At 40.8% G+C, this 17,246-nt stretch overlaps 1 protein-coding gene across 1 annotated transcript; it reads left to right on the top strand.

The window, feature by feature from the left end:
• The first annotated feature begins 1,657 nt into the window (after positions 1 to 1,657).
• Positions 1,658 to 15,546, top strand: LOC139309810 (vomeronasal type-2 receptor 26-like). Its single transcript, XM_070934013.1, has 8 exons — positions 1,658 to 1,699; positions 3,830 to 4,002; positions 5,320 to 5,611; positions 5,981 to 6,172; positions 8,577 to 8,714; positions 9,069 to 9,296; positions 9,783 to 9,909; positions 14,651 to 15,546. The coding sequence occupies exons 1-8, from the start codon at positions 1,658 to 1,660 to the stop codon at positions 15,544 to 15,546; spliced, it is 2,088 nt and encodes a 695-aa protein (XP_070790114.1).
• The last annotated feature ends 1,700 nt before the right edge of the window (positions 15,547 to 17,246 follow it).

The following is a 17,246-nucleotide window of genomic DNA, read 5'->3' as shown; positions in this document are numbered from 1 at the left end:
ATTATTGATTGTAATTTGTTGTTGGTTTATATATTTCATTTGTCTCTGTTTGACACACAACATAGAACAATAGAGTTGTTCTATGGAAGGGACCTTGGAGGTCTTCTAGTCCAGCCCCCTGCTCGAGCAGGAGACCCTATACCATTTGAGACAAATGATTATCTAGTAACTTCTTAAAAGCCACTACCGCTGAAGCAGCCACAACTTCTGGAGTCAAGCTATTCCATTGGTTTTGTGAGGTCCTCCATCATTGGCTTGGCACCTCACAAGCATCCTACCATCAAAGAATCAGGATTCGGGGGGGGGGGCAGTTGGGTAATAAACCTATATGCTTCTATGGTGGGAATTTGGGAGGGGGGGAATGACAGTTGAAGGAGTGCAAAGCAGTTTGGAACCAGTTCGTGCCAGGCATCTTCAAGGTCGTTCACACTGACTGTGGAATTTCACTAGCCCAAACACCTCAGCATTTCCCAAAACATCTTAGTAATATACTGCAGCCAGCATTTTTAAATAAAAGTTCTTTTCATTGCAGATAAATGGAGTTGAGGGTTTTACTTTCCTAAGGGATCAGACTGGGCCAGGTCTGACATTAGGCGGAATCTGAGATTACATCGGTAGAGGACATCATCTCTACCGTGTGGACCATGCACATAATATCGGCTCTAGGGAACAATCAGGAGGAGATTGAATGCTGGGGGGAGGCTTTGAAGAGGCCTCCTTCAGGACAGGATCTGTCTGAATGGACAGGGGAGGCAGAAAGATGTGGCAATCTGCTGAGATCCAGGTGGTCTCTGGACATCGGGCAAATGGAGGAATGCCAAGGGAAGCCCATGGTGATGACTTTCACTCATGGAAGCTGCGGCAGTTGCTGGCGGGAACAATGAGTGGAGCTGGAGGAGGAGGAAGAAGAAGAGGGTGAAGAGTTAGACAAAGCTGACTGGATGATGGAGCAAGCCATCAAGTTCATGCAGGGGGCTTTCAAGACCTCAAGGTGTGTGAACACCAGGCCCGGGCCATGCAATCTGATGACCAGCCACCTCCAGCCACAACAGGAGGCTGAGTAATAACATCCACCACCACAGCCAGCACCTCAGCCAGTGTAATGGCAGCAGTGGCCACTGCTGGTCCAGCACCAGGAGCTGCCTCCTGTATCACCCCCTCTGCAGGGATAGCCCCAGGGAGGAGGACACCCACAAGACACAACAGCTGGGTGTAAAGTTTAACAGGAATCCCCTGTCAGTTTTGGAAGACAATTTTCTTTTTTGCTTCTTAACTGCCACATATTTTAGTTGGGGAAATTGGGAAGGGGTTGTTGTTGGAATGGTAGAAAGTTAGTCATAACAACATTCCATATTCAAGGACTTTTGCCTGTGCCTGCTGGAGACTGCCTGAAGATTGTATCCAGTTGAGTGTGAAGACTTGATTGCACAATGTGATGAACTTGTGGGTGTGGGGCAGGGCTGTGAACTGTTAGCTGGGTGTAGAAAATTTGAAAGCTTTCAGATTCGGGTTTTCCCAGATGTGCCAACATAACATCTTTAATAAATTGGAACTTTGAGGAACCTCAGACCTCAGAGCTTTATTTCGTTGGGGGTGTTTCTTGGAACCCTGACATTCCCAGCAACTGGGGTTCTTCCTGCCCCAGGTTTGGACCTACATGCAGGAGTATGGTCTGGAGATAACCACTGAAGGTGCCAAGGTGAGATGTGTCACCATGGCCCTAGAAGGGGCTGCAGGTCCTCCTCAACCATGACACTCTGGAGCTGAGAAATTTCAACTGCTTCCTGGCAGCACTCTATGAATGTTTGGAGGACTCCCTGGCTGGGTACAGATCTAGAGATCACATCAAAACCATGAGCCAGGGATGGAGGGGAGTGGTTGAGTACACAGAAGAACTTTGTGACCTAGCATGCAGGCTCACCGACTGGCCACAAGCTATCCTCATTGGCTGTTTCAAAGATAGGCTGAATGATGAGATCAACAACATCTGCATTTCCAGGGGTGCCCCCCCCACTCTCCATGGCTGGTATATTTTGGTGGAGGTGGTGGAAATCGACCTAACCCAAAACAAGTACCAACTGGGGCCACAACACTCTCCCTCTCAAACCAAATTTTTCCTTGTTTTTTTCCCCCTCTTTTCTTTCTTCCCTGAAGGACTAATGTGCCTGTTTTGGGGAGAGGGGGCACATGTCAGGTCTTCCATCATCAGCTTGTTGTCTCGCTGAAATCCTGTCATCAAAGGATGGGGTGAGGGAGGGGGACAGATGGACAACAAATCTGTATGCTTCTGTGGTGGGAATTTAAGAGGGGGGGAATAACAGTTGAAGGATTGTAAAACACTTTGGTACCAGTTCATGCCAGTCATCAATCAATCAATCAATCAATCAATCAATCAATCAATCAATCACTAAAGACACACCAATAACAGCAATAGACTTAATCTTGAGGTAGTTGGGGCCATCTAGATCTCCAGGGAGGCTCTTCCACAAGGCAGCGGATGCCAGAGGGAAGGGCTGCTTTCTGGTCCAACAGGATGATATGGTTTCATAGAGGGGATGCCAAGAATCTCCCTGTGCTAGGCCTGCCCTGGGCCATGTTGGATGCCAAAAAGTTATTCCCTTAACACATTTCCACTTTCTGATGAATTCTTCGCACACATTTAACCAAGGTGTCAGGTTCCCCCCTTCCTATCCCTCAGCTCCAGCGTGGCAACACTGAAGCCTTTAAAAATGGTGAATTTTGTTAGGTTTACTCGCCTAGATCAGTTAAACAGGATTCATAGGTTTTATGTCTACAAAAGTTAGGCTATCCTAATTTTACCTATTTATTGATTTATCTTTAAACTTGTAGATATTTTGCTGTATTTTCTCTCGTCATCTGTTTTCTTTTGTTATTTAATTCCACCTTTACAAAAAAAAATGGCTTTTTTTCAATGAAGGAAAATGTCTACTCTTTTTTAAAAATTGAAATGTCCTAACTGTCGAACCCAAAGTCAAACTTTTGATGACTATAATGGATAAAAGTGATTTTCAGGGATTTTGTTCTGCTCTGGAACTGTGTAAGAGAGAAGACGTAGTCCTATGAACAAAAACAGCCACCCATCTCTTAACAAAGGCAAACCAGAATCAGCTGTATCCATATTGAGGATTGACATATCAGGCTCATGCCAAAATTCTCTCTTGAGACTGGAATGTATGGAGAGTTTTTCTAAGGGATGTGTCAGGGAAATACTTCAAGAGCTGACCAGCTGCCATGATGTTGTAATGCTGTAATGCTGTAATAATGATGCAATGGTAGGAATGAGATGTTTGGGAGAAAGTTCTCCTGTCTCACTTCTTGTCTCGTTTTCAGAGTTTCACCCCATTTGTGACTTCTCCCATTGGGCACCTGCCTGTTGACTCACTCAGAGTTTGGAGAGATGATGTCTCTTCTTGTTGCCATTATCCAAATCATAGTGATTTATTTATTCTCTTGGTGCTAAATGTCAAAAGACATTTTGGATTGCTTGCAGATATCACACAAACACAGCCATAACAAGCTTCCACTTTGATATCACATCAACACCTCGTTGGCTAATATCTTTGCACTGGAAAATCTTGGAGGCATAAAAGGCCCAGGAGAACCTTGAAAGCTTTTATGACAGGCAGGGGATGCAGATATGAAGGCTTGTACAGACTCTGTCAGGATTACAAAACCTTTGGAGCTTCTGTCTTGGAAGAGGGCTTTGGTTTCTTCCACCTCTTCCTATCACTGTGTCTTCAAAGCAAGGCTGGAGACTCCATCAGGAACACAAGTTATGTTGCTGCTTCTGCTGCTTCTGCTGCCCCAGGAAATTCTGGCAAGTCTCAGAGCCAAATGTCTCCTGACTCTGAAGAGGGACGAGGTGCATCCAGAGAACTATTACAAGCCAGGAGAGTTTCTCATTGGTGGCATTGTCTCTGCAACGAGGATGAAACTTCTACCAATAAGCTTCAACAAATCTCCTTTGACTCAAATTTCTCTGTATGTCAAATTTTATGCACAGACTTAGAGCCTCTCCATTCCACCCTGAGTTCTAAAGTTTCAGCTGTCTCTTTTACAATGAATGATCTCTTTGATCTGCTAGTTCTTCTCTCTTTCTATCTCAGTTCATCCTTGGCTCATTCTTTTCAGCTGATGAACCTGATTTGAAATTCTCAAATAAATAATCAGTAGAGATCTTCTGTTTTTCTTGACTTTGAAGAAGAAGCATCTGCTTTTCTTGACATCCTTTCAGCCGAATTGGACTGTGGATGGAGAAGAGAGGATGGTTCTTCTCTTCTAACACTCTCATGCCCAATAAGGTCATCAGGATGGGTAGAAAAATGCAGAAATGTTGACTTTTTTGTCTGAAGTAAAAATGAGATAAGCTTGATGATTTCATTCTGTACCACCAATTAAATGAATGGATCCCAGTTTAGAATTGACTTTTCTTAAATATGTTAATTTCATTTGAGGGGATGCCAGCATCCCAATCATACAATGAGTTGTTTGTCAGCTAAGTCTCTATGGTAGACATGTGGGTCCTATAAACACCTCCAGAAATTTAGCAATTACTGCATTTGTCACAGTTTCTCATTTTATGTGTCATCAGGGGTGTCTCTGCCTGTATGTGTCCTTTAATGATTCTATATTTCATGTGGAATAATAGGTCACACTTCCAATGATTAATTATTGGGAAGATAAATAGGCAAAGGGATAGAAAGAGATTAAAAATTTAAAACAACAGCAAGAATAAGGACAATATGAAGAATAAGCCAAAATCGAATTTGAAACTGAATTATGTAGAAATGGTGAACATGTAACAACAAAAATTTATAAAGTTTTAAAGATTTGAAACAGACGATGAACAGGTTCAATTTGTATGACTGAATTCACTGTTAAATTCAGATGTTAAAGGAAGATGCAGAGAATTTGTGTAATTGGTATTCAGTTTACCCTCTGTCATAGGTTAAGAGATTTTTTTTTTAAATAAAATGATGTAAATATATTTCAAGCAATGCAGGAATTGTGAACAACATTGGGAAACATTTTTTCATGCAGGGTGGACCTGTGAGAAAGCACAGGAATTTTAGATACAAATTGACACAACAATGCAAAGAGCTTGAAAGGCTAAAAATTGTGAAGAAACCAAAAAATTTTTTTTTACTGGGACTTCTGAGCAAAGAATTGAAAAACATTCATAATGTTTATAAATGGTAACCTCTCAACCTTAGGTGGATTAAAAATACAGCTGTTAAATTAACAGTTAAATACTCTGTTGCTTCCATTGATTATGTCCTGATACATTCATACTTTCAGGAAACCATCATCAGAGTACTGGAAAATGCTGTCCTTCCCTTTTGCAATCCAAACGATCGACAAGAATCCCAACATTTTGTTCAATGTCACCCTGGGATACAACATCTATGACAATTATTTCAGACCACAAATGACCTTGGAGTCATTGCTGGACCTGCTTTCGGAGGGGGAGGCCAATGTTCCCAACTACAGCTGTGGAAGGCAGAGAAACACTGTGGCTGTTCTCGAAGCGGCTGGTACTGATATCTCCATCCAGTTTTCAACCATGTTGGGAACCTACAAAATCCCACAGGTGTGTCTTTGTTGGGAAGACCATTTTTAGACATGTAACTTACAGCCAGATGTCCCCTGTTATAAATGAACAGTTCTATTGTGAGAATTGCATGAAGGAAGGATGAAGGTTCTATTAAACGGAAGAGAAGGATCTGAGAAGATAATCCCCTCCCTGATACACTCATAACAAAGACTGTGCATCTCTACTGCTCTTTGCAACAGCCAAATGCTGCACTGAAGTGAGAAGAGAAACGATGTAAGGCAGAATGATCAGAGACTCCTTATAAAAGGTTCTTCATTGCAAGGAGTGGAACCATTCCTCCTTTAGGACTAGATTTTCTTTCATGGTCTCCAATAAAATCAAGTTAACTTTATTTTCCCTTTTCAGATCTATCATGGTTTTGAGTCCCAGGTTGTGAATAATGAAAATCCTTTCTTCTACCCAATGCTCCCTGATGAAGGTGCCCAGTACCCAGGGATGGTGAAGCTGGTCCTCCATTTCAGATGGACCTTGGTGGGTCTCCTTGCTCCAGACGCTGAGAACGGAGAAAGGTTCATGAGGATGATGACTTCCCTGCTGGTCAGGAATGGCATTTGCCCAGTTATATCACAAACCTTTTCCTCAGCTTCTTGGAAAGCCAACATAGACTGGGATTTATACCACAGTTGGAGAAAGGTGAATGTCTTCATTATTGGTGCAGATGTGAGTTTATTCACTATAGGAATTTTGCTTATGTATATAGTATTTGAAAGACTTACTGAACCTCCTAGAGGAAAAGTCCTGCTCACCACAATCCGCTGGGATTTAACTGTTGATTTGTCAAAACGATCTTTTCCTGTCAAATACATCCATAGTATATTTTCCTTTCCTATGAAGAAAAATCAATTTGCAACATATTTGAAGATTCGTTCTTTAATGGTGCACAAAACAGAGACCTTCTTCCTGTGTTCCTACACCAATGATGCCTTTTCGGTGAAAGTCTGGAGACGGTGCAGGCAGAGAGAAGATCTGGAAGCTCTCAGAGAAGAGGAGAGGGATCGAATCCTGACTTGGGACAACTATTTCATTTACAACACAGTCTGCGCTGTGGCAAGGGCCTTAAATGCAGCGTATTTATCCAGATCCAGGAACACATTTAAAACTGGTAAAAATGTGAAAACTCCAATGCTGAAGGCATGGCAGGTACTTATTTTCTATTGCATAGCTCTCCATTGCAGTTGAGAATCTATGTTACTATTGTAAGAATCTGACAATAATTATATTGTATTCTGAATATAAAAAATACATTAAATTCCAATTTTCCATTGCTCTCCTTTAATTTATTTTATTATCTTTTTTAATTTTTAAAAAGTTTTTTATTTTAAACGCACTAAAAACACATTAAAAATACATATACATATACATACAACAAAAAATAACACAAAAAAGAAAAATATCACTTTTCTTTTCAGCTATACACAGCAGTCTGCTCTTTCTATACATCAATATTTACAAATATTTAAGTATAAACTTATTTATTTTTTTATTTTTATTTTATTAAATTTGTATATTGCCCTTCTCCTACTGGACTCAGGGCGGTGCACAGCCAAAAAAATAATAAAAATAAAAAATAAAAAACATCCCAATACAAAATTTAAAATTTGTTAAAAGAATTACACACTTTGGCCCAAAATTTAAAACATCCCAACTAAAACCCATAGACAATTAAAATCTAACATCTAAAAAAAAAAGGGGGGGTACACCAGCCCTGCTTGGTGGAAAAGAAAAGTTTTTAGGGCACGGCGAAAAGCCCAGAGATCTGGTATTATGCGTATCTCTGGGGGCAAGTCATTCCAGAGGGCAGGTGCTGCCACAGAGAAGGCCCTCCCCCTGGGGGTTGCCAGCCGACACTGCCTGGCTGATGGCACCCTGAGGAGTCCCTCTCTGTGGCAGCGTACTGGCCAGTGGGAGGCTATCAGCGGCAGAAGGCGGTCCCGCAAATACCCAGGCCCTATGCCTTGGAGCGCTTTAAAGGTGGTAACCAACACCTTGAAGCGCACCTGGAAGACCACCGGAAGCCAATGCAGCTCACACAGGAGAGGCATCACATGGGAGCGCCCCCTCGCTCCCATAATCCCCCACGCGGCCGCATTCTGCACCAGTTGGAGCCTCCGGGTGCTCCTCAAGGGGAGCCCCATGTAGAGAGCATTGCAGTAGTCCAGGCGGGAAGTGACGAGTGCCTGAGTGACTGTGCGTAAGGAGTCCCGATCCAGAAAGGGACGCAACTGGCAAATCAGGTGAACCTGATGAAAAGCCCCCCTGGCCATGGCCATCACATGCTCTTCTAAAGACAGCCGTGCATCCAGGAGGATGCCCAAGTTGTGAGCCCTCTCTGTGGGGGTCAATAACTTGCCCCCAATAGCCAGCGATGGCACTAGCTGGCTATATCGGGACGCCGGAAGCCATAGCCACTCGGTCTTGGAAGGGTTGAGTCAAAGCCTGTTACTCCCCATCCAGATCCGCATGGCCTCCAGGCACTGGGACATTACTTCAAAGGCAAAGGAAAATCAGTGGGATTCTTTCATGGCTCAAAACTCTCACAGATAATGTTAGATGTTTTTGTGCCAGCCATGGCAGTTTCTTAAAAGGCCACCAGATGGGAGCAAAGAGGCATCTTTGGTCCCACTGGTGGGTCAGGGCCCCCCGGCCCCTGCAGCCCTATTGGGGAGAGTTAATGGCCCTCCGGCCCCCTCACTCCCATTGGTAAGGGAGGGCCAGGGGCCCCCATAAGAACCCCTGCGCAGGGGCTGCTCCCCGGCTCTTGTTCTAGCTCCCTTTGGGAGAGATCCACGGGCTCAGTCCAGGCATGGATGCCTCCATGCCAGGGAATTGACTTTCTCTGCTTCACATTTAAAGAAAGCTTTAACTGATTTGCATCCTCCGCGTGATGCCTCTTTCTTGGAAGCGCCCCAATGAACCATCCACCTCGTGAGGATTCTCACAGATAACAAAGGGTCTCATCAAGCAGCAGCATATGGAGAAGCCTCTTTGGGCCAGGAAGCTAAGCAGGCTAAGGTCAGGGGAGAAAATGAAGGGTTGGACTGGGAAAATGTCTAGCAGCAGCAAGAGTGAAGAATGCTCTGTAAAATATTCCATCAATATTCACTAAAATTGAAGGAGGTGACCTTAACTGGTACCCGAGATCATCTTTCACATTCTTTCTGGAGTCTCTTATCCATGCCAAGTGACCCATCTTCACCTCAATGTAGAGTTTCATAACCTACTCTGTAACCTGCTAGTAGAGCAAGGGCCCCCTTAGTCATCCTCGAAGTGAGCAAAGACTTTTCTCTTCCTATCTGCCCATTGACCTGCACAACAGTTATTTTCAGCATTGTTATTTCCCAATGCAGAACCTTCATTCCAGCTCAATTGGAGGAGTCTTGCCAGAGAGCTTTCTGTATCTATGTAACATTGCCCATTTTCTCTTCCATTTCAGCTTCATTCTTTCCTTCAAACCTCTCAGTTTTATAATAATTCCATCGATGGGGTATATTTGGATGAGACTGGAGAGCTGGTAGCAGACCTGGACATTGTGAACATGTTGATTTTCTCCAATCGCTCTTTTATCCAAATGGCTGTTGGGAGGCTAGAAAAAGTGGGTTCCTTGGATTTCAAGTTGATGATGAACCAGAATGATATTGCAAAGATGGAGATGATGAACAAGGTGGAGGAAAGACTTCATTCTGGTTTTTTTTTTTTAAAGTCTTATCAAGAGGATTGCAGAGTTGGGAGTAGAGACAGGCTTGGGATGTCATCTCACTTTTCCCAGAGTGGAAGTATATTTCTTTGTTAAATATTCAAGTCTCTATCAGAAAAATATCCTTAGCTATTCCAATTAACTGTTTATCAGACTTCTGCAAGGGAGCTAGATTTAAATCATGGGGGGAAAGGGTTAATTTTGCCAAAGCAGCAATCCATTCAACTTCCTTTTCAGTAGGTTAAAATAAGATTGTATTGGGAGAAGAATTGGAAGAGAAGATAAATAGGCAAACAACAAGCAGCTAAATCAGTTTGATCAGCTCTAATATTCTTGGAGACTTCAAATTTAGCTAAACCTTGAACTGGAAATCTCTAAACTTTTCCTTTTACCTCTTTTAGGAAATAAAATAATTCATGTTATGGGTGTTATTTTTCCTTTCTTTCTGGCCAGCCCCAACCCCCTTCCAGGTGTGTGGAAAGCTGTCCTCCTGGATTCATGAAGGTGGCTCAGGAAGGGAAGCCCATCTGCTGCTACAATTGTCGACCTTGTGCAGAAGGATCCATCTCCACCATAGTAGGTGGGTGACAGTAGGAGGAGAAAGGGACAGACTTTGGGGAGGACCAGAGATTTCCCCTAAGAATCTCCATGAACATGCACTTTGGAAATCTTGGCCACAGTGGGTCCCACTTTCTGAGTCTTGATCAAGATATACATCTATGTCATCGTGAATTATAAGAAACTATCTTGGAGATTAATCTAGTATATAGGTCAAGGAAACAGGGATACAGATCATGGATAAAGATATGGGATAAGTGAAGTTTGAGTGTTGTGTGAGAGATGACACCTTTTACTCTTTGTCTTTCCCAACACATCTTCCATGTAATCTTTCAAATTGCGCCAAATAGTGAACAAAAAGAATTTTATCGAAAACTGCATGAAAAGATTATAGAACAAAATATAGAAAATGTACGTCTGTTGGGAGACCTCAACGCAATTGTGGACCCAAAAAAGGATTATAAGAGTGATCAAAATAATAATAATAAAAAAGAAAAATTTGCTGCCAAAAACATTTTTTAATTTAACAGAAGAATTAAACTTAGTAGATATATGGAGACTATATAACCCAAAAGAGGAAAGGTACACATATTATTCCAACCCCCACAAATCCTGATCAAGGATAGACATGGCATGGGCTACAAAGTGTTTAATACAGGAGATAGAATCAATAGAGATTGTGACGAATGACTGGGCTGATTATAATCCAATAACGATAGAATGGAGAGGGCAAAGAAAGAAAAGGAGCAGATGGATGATGAATGTTCAAATAATGAAAGAAAAGGAGTATACTGAAAGGATAGAAAAAGAATTGAAGGGGTTTTTCAAAGATAACAACAAATATCAGACATCCCTCCAAAACCTGTGGGACACAACAAAGGCTTACATTAGAGGCTTAACAATAGCCTATAATAGTAAATGGAAAAAGGAGAAGGAAAATGAATATAACAAAATTCGAGAGGAGATCAAAAATTGGGAAGGGAAATTACATGAGAGGCCAGGGGATGAACAAATAAGAACTAATTGGATGGCAGCTAAACACAAATTGAATTTACTTGAGCAAGAAAAATATGTCAATACAATGAAATTTGTAAAACAAAATCAATTTGAACAGGCAAACAAACCAAGGAGGTGGATGGCTTATAAATTAAGAAAAGAAAGAGAGAATCGAACAATTCATCAACTGCAGGATAAGGATGGTAAATTATGTCAGAATCTAGAAAAGAAGAAAGAGATAGAGATAAGAAAGAGATAATTTTTTTCAAAATTTATGCATATTAGGAAACAAAAAAACAATAAAACTCCGGGAACAGACAGGTTACCAATAGAACTATATAAAGGATTAGGGGAATCACTAAATTGGATACTATTAGAGGTCTACAATGAGGCATTGAAAGAGGCAAAGCTGCCAGAATCTTGAAGGGAGGCATATATCTCGCTAATCCCGAAGGAGCGGGCAGATACAACACAGATAAAAAATTATAGGCCGATTTCTTTACTAAATTCAGATTATAAGATTTTTATGAATTTGATGGCAAACAGATTAAAGACAATATTAAACCACAGAATACATTCAGACCAGAACGGATTCCTGCCGGCAAGACAAATTAAAAACAACATAAGGACAGTGATCAATGTGATAGAATACTATGAGGTGCAGCCAGAGAAACAAGTAGCCCTGATTTTCCTGGATGCACAAAAAGCGTTTGATCGGGTCAACTGGAGATTCATGACACAGCAAATAAAGAATATGAAATTCGGGGAGAAATTCGAAAAGATGATAGTTTCAATATACACAAAACAGAGAGCAAGGATACTAGTCAATGGGGAACTAACAATTTTTTTGAAATAAGTAGAAGAGTACGACAAGGGTGCCCACTTTCACCACTACTTTTTATTCTAACACTAGAAAATCTACTTAGAAAAATCAGACTCAACAAAAATATAAAAGGACTCAAGGTTAAAGGAGAAGAATACAAGGTCCAAGCATTTGCTGATGATCTTGTATTCTTCATAGAGGATCCACTAGAAACGGAATTAAAATTAACAGAAGAAATAGAGAATTTTGGTAAGGTGGCAGGTTTAAAAGTCAATAAGGATAAGACTAAAATATTAACTAAAAATTTAACAGCAAAACAAATAGAAGAGTTAGAAAAACAATCAGGATTACAAGTAGTTAAGAGGATAAAATATTTAGGTATTAATCTGACAACTAGGAATGTGGCTATAAAAGATAATAATTACGGAGAGTTAGTACAACAAATTAAAGATGATTTAGAAAGATGGGGGAAACTAAAGATATCATTGCTAGGAAGAATTGGGGCGATAAAGATGAATATACTCCCGAGGCTCCTCTACTTATTACAAACTATTCCAGTTAAATTAGAGAAAAACTTTTTTACAAATTTGAATAAAATAACATCAAAATTCGTATGGGAGGGAAAAAAAATCAAGAATAAATTTAAACATATTACAGGATGATAGATCTAGAGGGGGTTTTGGCCTACCAGCGTGGGAAAAATACTATAAGGCAGTGAGTTTAACATGGATTAAGGAGTGGGTCAATTTGGATAATTACTGACTATTAAAATTGGAAGGCCACAATCTATTAAAGAGGTGGCATGCCTTCTTGTGGAATGCCGGGAACAAAACCTATAAACATTTTAAAAGCCACATAATAAGAAATTCACTGATTGACACTTGGTTCGAAATTAAAAATAAACATTATATAAAGGTTCCCAGCTGGATATCTGCATTGGAAGCGGCAACGCACCCCAACACACTAGCCCCCCCCCATAAATTAATAAGATATAAAGAATTACTGGATCCCCAAGGAAGATTAAAAACACGGCAGGAACTCAGAGAACAAAGTATAGAAATAGATTGGTGGCCCTACCTACAAATACAAACTAGATACAATAAAGATAGTGAGGAAGGAGGAATCGAAATAAATCCCAACTGACTAGATAAATTATTAGGAGCTAAAGATGGAAATTTGATTTCAAAGATTTACAAATACTTATTAGAATTCGACCTAGCAGAAAATCTAGTCAAAGGACAAATGATAGCTTGGGCAAGGAATATTGGTAAAAACATACAATTGGAAGAATGGGAAAGGGTATGGGAAACCAACTATAGAATAACAAAATCCATAGCATATAAGGAGAACCACTACAAGATGTGGTACAGATGGTATCTAGCCCCTGCGAAATTGGCGAGGATGTATGCAAATCTTAATTCAACGTGTTGGAAATGTAAGCAAGCACAGGGAACCTTCTTTCATGTCTGGTGGTTTTGCCCAAAAATTAAGAAATATTGGATAAAAATAAAAATTTGGATATCAGAAATAATTGCGGAGGATATTGAGTTAGAACCAGAAATTTTTTTGTTAGAAATGCTTAAACAAAACATTAGAAAGGAAAAAAAGTACCCAATATTACATATAATTATGGTAGCTAGGTTAGCCCTAGCACAAGTCTGGAAAACAGATCAATTGCCAACGGAGCAGCAAATAATTCAAAAAAATTTACACATGTGCAGAAATGGATAGACTAACATTGAAATTGAAAGATAAGGAAGACTCACAGTATTTTAAGATATGGGACAGTTGGTATGAGTGGATAAACCAATGGAAAAGAAGGTAAAGTCAAAATTTGAAAAAAGGAAAAATAAGTTTTTGTATATATGTGTACTTATATACATTATATATACTTTGTTGTTTGTTGATACTGTTGATTGTATTTTAAGGTTGTGAATGTTTTATACAATTTTATTTCTTTTAAATCTAATAAAATTTGTTTTTTATAACTAAAAAAAAGGAAAAAAAGAAAAAAAGAAAAAGAAAAGGCAGCTTTCCAAGCGAGATAATTTCTGAATTGATAAATATTCCTCTGAAAGACTGCTTACCAGGCCTTGCTGACTGTGAAAGAAAGGAATTCAGAATCGTGCAAATAAAAGGGGTTTTGCTTGGTCCAAGACTTTGCTTTGTGCTTGTTAGGGAAGCCCAGGTTAGAACACCTGGATTGATACGTCCTTAGTCTGAAATTGCAGAGGTTCCTCTTAAAGTAATTTTCAAACTCATGGCCCATGGAGAGGGGAGGGCTGTGGAAGGGAGGGGACAGGAGGGGAGGGGATGAGAAGAGAGGAGAGGAATCATGAGTTGGGGTTGAGCCAAACTTCCTTCTTGATCTTATTGGAAGATTTTCCTTTTCCTGATAACAAAAAAATGAGGAATGCATTTTGATTTCTACACTCCATATCCAACTCATCTTCAAGGGCTACTTCACCTAACATTTCTTTCTCCATGGCAAAATCAGTGTTTATCCATTTCAGCTAGCTTAAACTACATTAAGCGATCCTTCACATGTACTTAATTGCACTATAAACTGGATCTCATTGGTGCCTTAAAGAATTGACAAAAGGCTGGGCTCCAATTTTCAAGAGGTTCAGCAGTGAAAAGGTAAAATGGTGGAACTGCCTTCCATCCATCCTTCCTTCCTTCCTTCCTTCCTTCCTTCCTTCCTTCCTTCCTTCCTTCCTTGAATCCTCCCTCCCTTCCTTCTTCTCTTTCAACAAGTTCAATTGATGAAATGGTAACCATAAAAAAGAAAAGAAAAAAATCAAGCTATTCTAGCTGGAGGGGAATGAAGAAATATGTTGACCTCACGTACACACAGTCATTCATTCTAACAAGAAGTTTATCCAAACAATGCATTTGATTAAAGGACATGTTAAAGGGAGACCCTACTCTTTTTCATTTTCAGATGCAGACAAATGTACCAAATGTCCAGAAGATCAACATCCAAACACCAGTCGAGTTCACTGTATCCCCAAGATTAAGAGTTATCTTTCTTATAAGGAAAATCTGGGGATTATCCTGACTTCCATTGCCTTGTTCCTCTCTTTAACCACAGGCTTTGGCTTGTGGATCTTCATTAAATTCATGGAAACACCAATTGTCAAAGCCAACAACCGGGACCTCTCCTACATCCTCCTGGCCTCCCTCCTGCTTTCCATTTTGACTTCCTTCCTGTTCATTGGCCAGCCAAGGAAGGTGACCTGCCTCCTCAGACAAACAGCCTTCAGCATTGTCTTCTCACTTGCCATTTCTTCAATCTTGGCCAAAACCATCACAGTGGTGTTAGCCTTCTTGGCCACAAAACCAGGGAATAAAGTGCAGAGATGGTTGGGGAAGAGTTTGGCCAACTCCATTGTCTTTTCTTGTTCTGGCCTTCAAGTTGTCATCTGCAGCATCTGGTTGAGCACTTTCCCCCCATTCCCTGACTCTGACATGAACTCCCAACTGAGAGAAATCATCCTACAGTGCAATGAAGGTTCTGTCACTATGTTTTATGTGGCCCTTGGGTATATGGGCTTCCTCTCTGCTGTCTGCTTCACGGTGGCTTTTCTGGCCAGGAATCTCCCTGGGGCCTTCAACGAAGCCAAGCTGATCTCCTTCAGCATGCTGGTCTTCTGCAGTGTCTGGGTGTCCTTTGTGCCTGCCTACCTGAGCACCAAAGGGAAGTACACGGTGGCTGTTCAGGTCTTCTCCATCTTGGCCTCCAGTGCTGGACTGCTGGGCTGCATATTCTTCCCTAAATGCTACATTATTATTTTTAGGCCAGATCTGAATACCAAAGAGCATCTGATGTCAACATAAAATACAAAAAATGACTTTTACAAATCTATTGTTTTTCAAAAATTTCATTTAGTAGGCTTGATTAACGGGTTTTGATAATTTAATGTATCTATGTGTGTTTGTTTGTTTAATTTACACACTGCCCATCTTGGCTAGGGATAACTCTAGGCAACTTATAATCAAGTCAAAGGAAAATAAAAGATTAAAATAATAAATAGTAGCATTAACATTGGTTGAAAATTGACAGGTATGGGAAGGAAGGGAGCAAGATGCACATGGGGAGAAGGTATTCCTCGTATTTCTAAAGCTACCCATATTTATTTTCCTCTATATTCTCAAAGAAACCAATAACAATACACCAAGTCTCACTTGGAGTGACAATACTGTGGGTAAAATCAGATTCCGGATGAATGGGACTGTTTGATAGGGAAATGGAGACATAAGGAATGTGGCCTTGCAGCTCAGAGTGACCTATGGAAAGTTTCAGCATCACATCCCTACAGTAACCCCTGAATCGGAAGATGCAAATCTTTCCTACATCTAAGACCATCTTTCTTTGCTGATAACAGGAGAGCGAGAAGCAACCTGAGATTTATTATGTTATTGGTGGCCCCCAAATGTCTCAGCCTGGTGCCAAAGCCAATCAGAGCCACATACGAGTGAGGAACTTTCCCAAAACTTTAATTGAAGCACTTCAGCAAAAGGGTCCCAGACATTTAGGGAACTGAGACCCTGAACAACAGCATAGTATGATCTTTTATGCATTTCATTTCCAGAAATAGGGAAGTAACACTTCACAAAGCTACTACCTTTTTTGGGAGTTCTATCTTGCTTTTAATCTACATGTCCATTTGTTTATGGAGTTGTGTCTTGTTTGAGCATACGTGTCGTTTTGCCCTTGGAGAGTCCTCTCTTGGTTAAACTCTATCTCTCCTTTTGTTCCCAGTTGAGGTTTCTGCTGCTTATCTTCATCTTGCCAAATCTTGCAACCTCCTGTCTAATTTGAGTAGGTGTTATTACATTTCCTTTATTTCAAACTGACATCTTTGTACAGTTGCATTCCTCTCAATTATCCCTCCCTCCCAAAATGGGAATATCTTGTTTCTTAATAGGTGATTCATTGCTATTATTTATAAGTATGGACAGATGGATTATTTCCCCCTTTTTTGCATCATTTCCCCTCCTTTCTGAGATGTATACCTAGTTATATATTTATTTAATAAACAAATTTATATGGACACCCCACACGATGTCAGCGTTCCAAATTATGATCTCCTCCAGCGCTGACATGAATGAAAGAGGGAGAAGCTTTGCTTTAATGCTGAGATGAACTTTTACCTAGTTCTCTGCTCTTTAGTAGATAGTGTTACCTGGGTGACAGAGGGAGGGGGGAAATTCCTGTGAAAAGAAAGTGCTTGGGACGAAGAGATGGATCTGCACAATGACCTTGTACCTGCTTACAGAAGGGGGAAAGGCTCTATTACCATGTTTTATGTTGTCCTCGGCTACATGGGTTTCCTAGCTGCCGTTTGCTTCAGGATGGCTTTCTTGTCCAGGAACCTGCCTGGGGCCTTCAATGAAGCCAAGCTAATCTCCTTTAGCATGCTGGTCTTCTGCAGCGTCTGGGTCTCTTTCCTGCCCACCTACCTGAACACCAAAGGAAAGTCCATGGTGGCTGTGCAGGTCTTCTCCATCTTGGCCTCCGGTGCTGGACTGCTAGG

This window comes from Pituophis catenifer, unplaced genomic scaffold (genome assembly GCF_029215685.1).
Source record: "Pituophis catenifer annectens isolate HBS135680 unplaced genomic scaffold, rPitCat1.0.hap2 SCAF_2, whole genome shotgun sequence".
Taxonomy (NCBI): domain Eukaryota; kingdom Metazoa; phylum Chordata; class Lepidosauria; order Squamata; family Colubridae; genus Pituophis; species Pituophis catenifer.
This window is presented reverse-complemented; position numbering and strand designations above follow the sequence as displayed.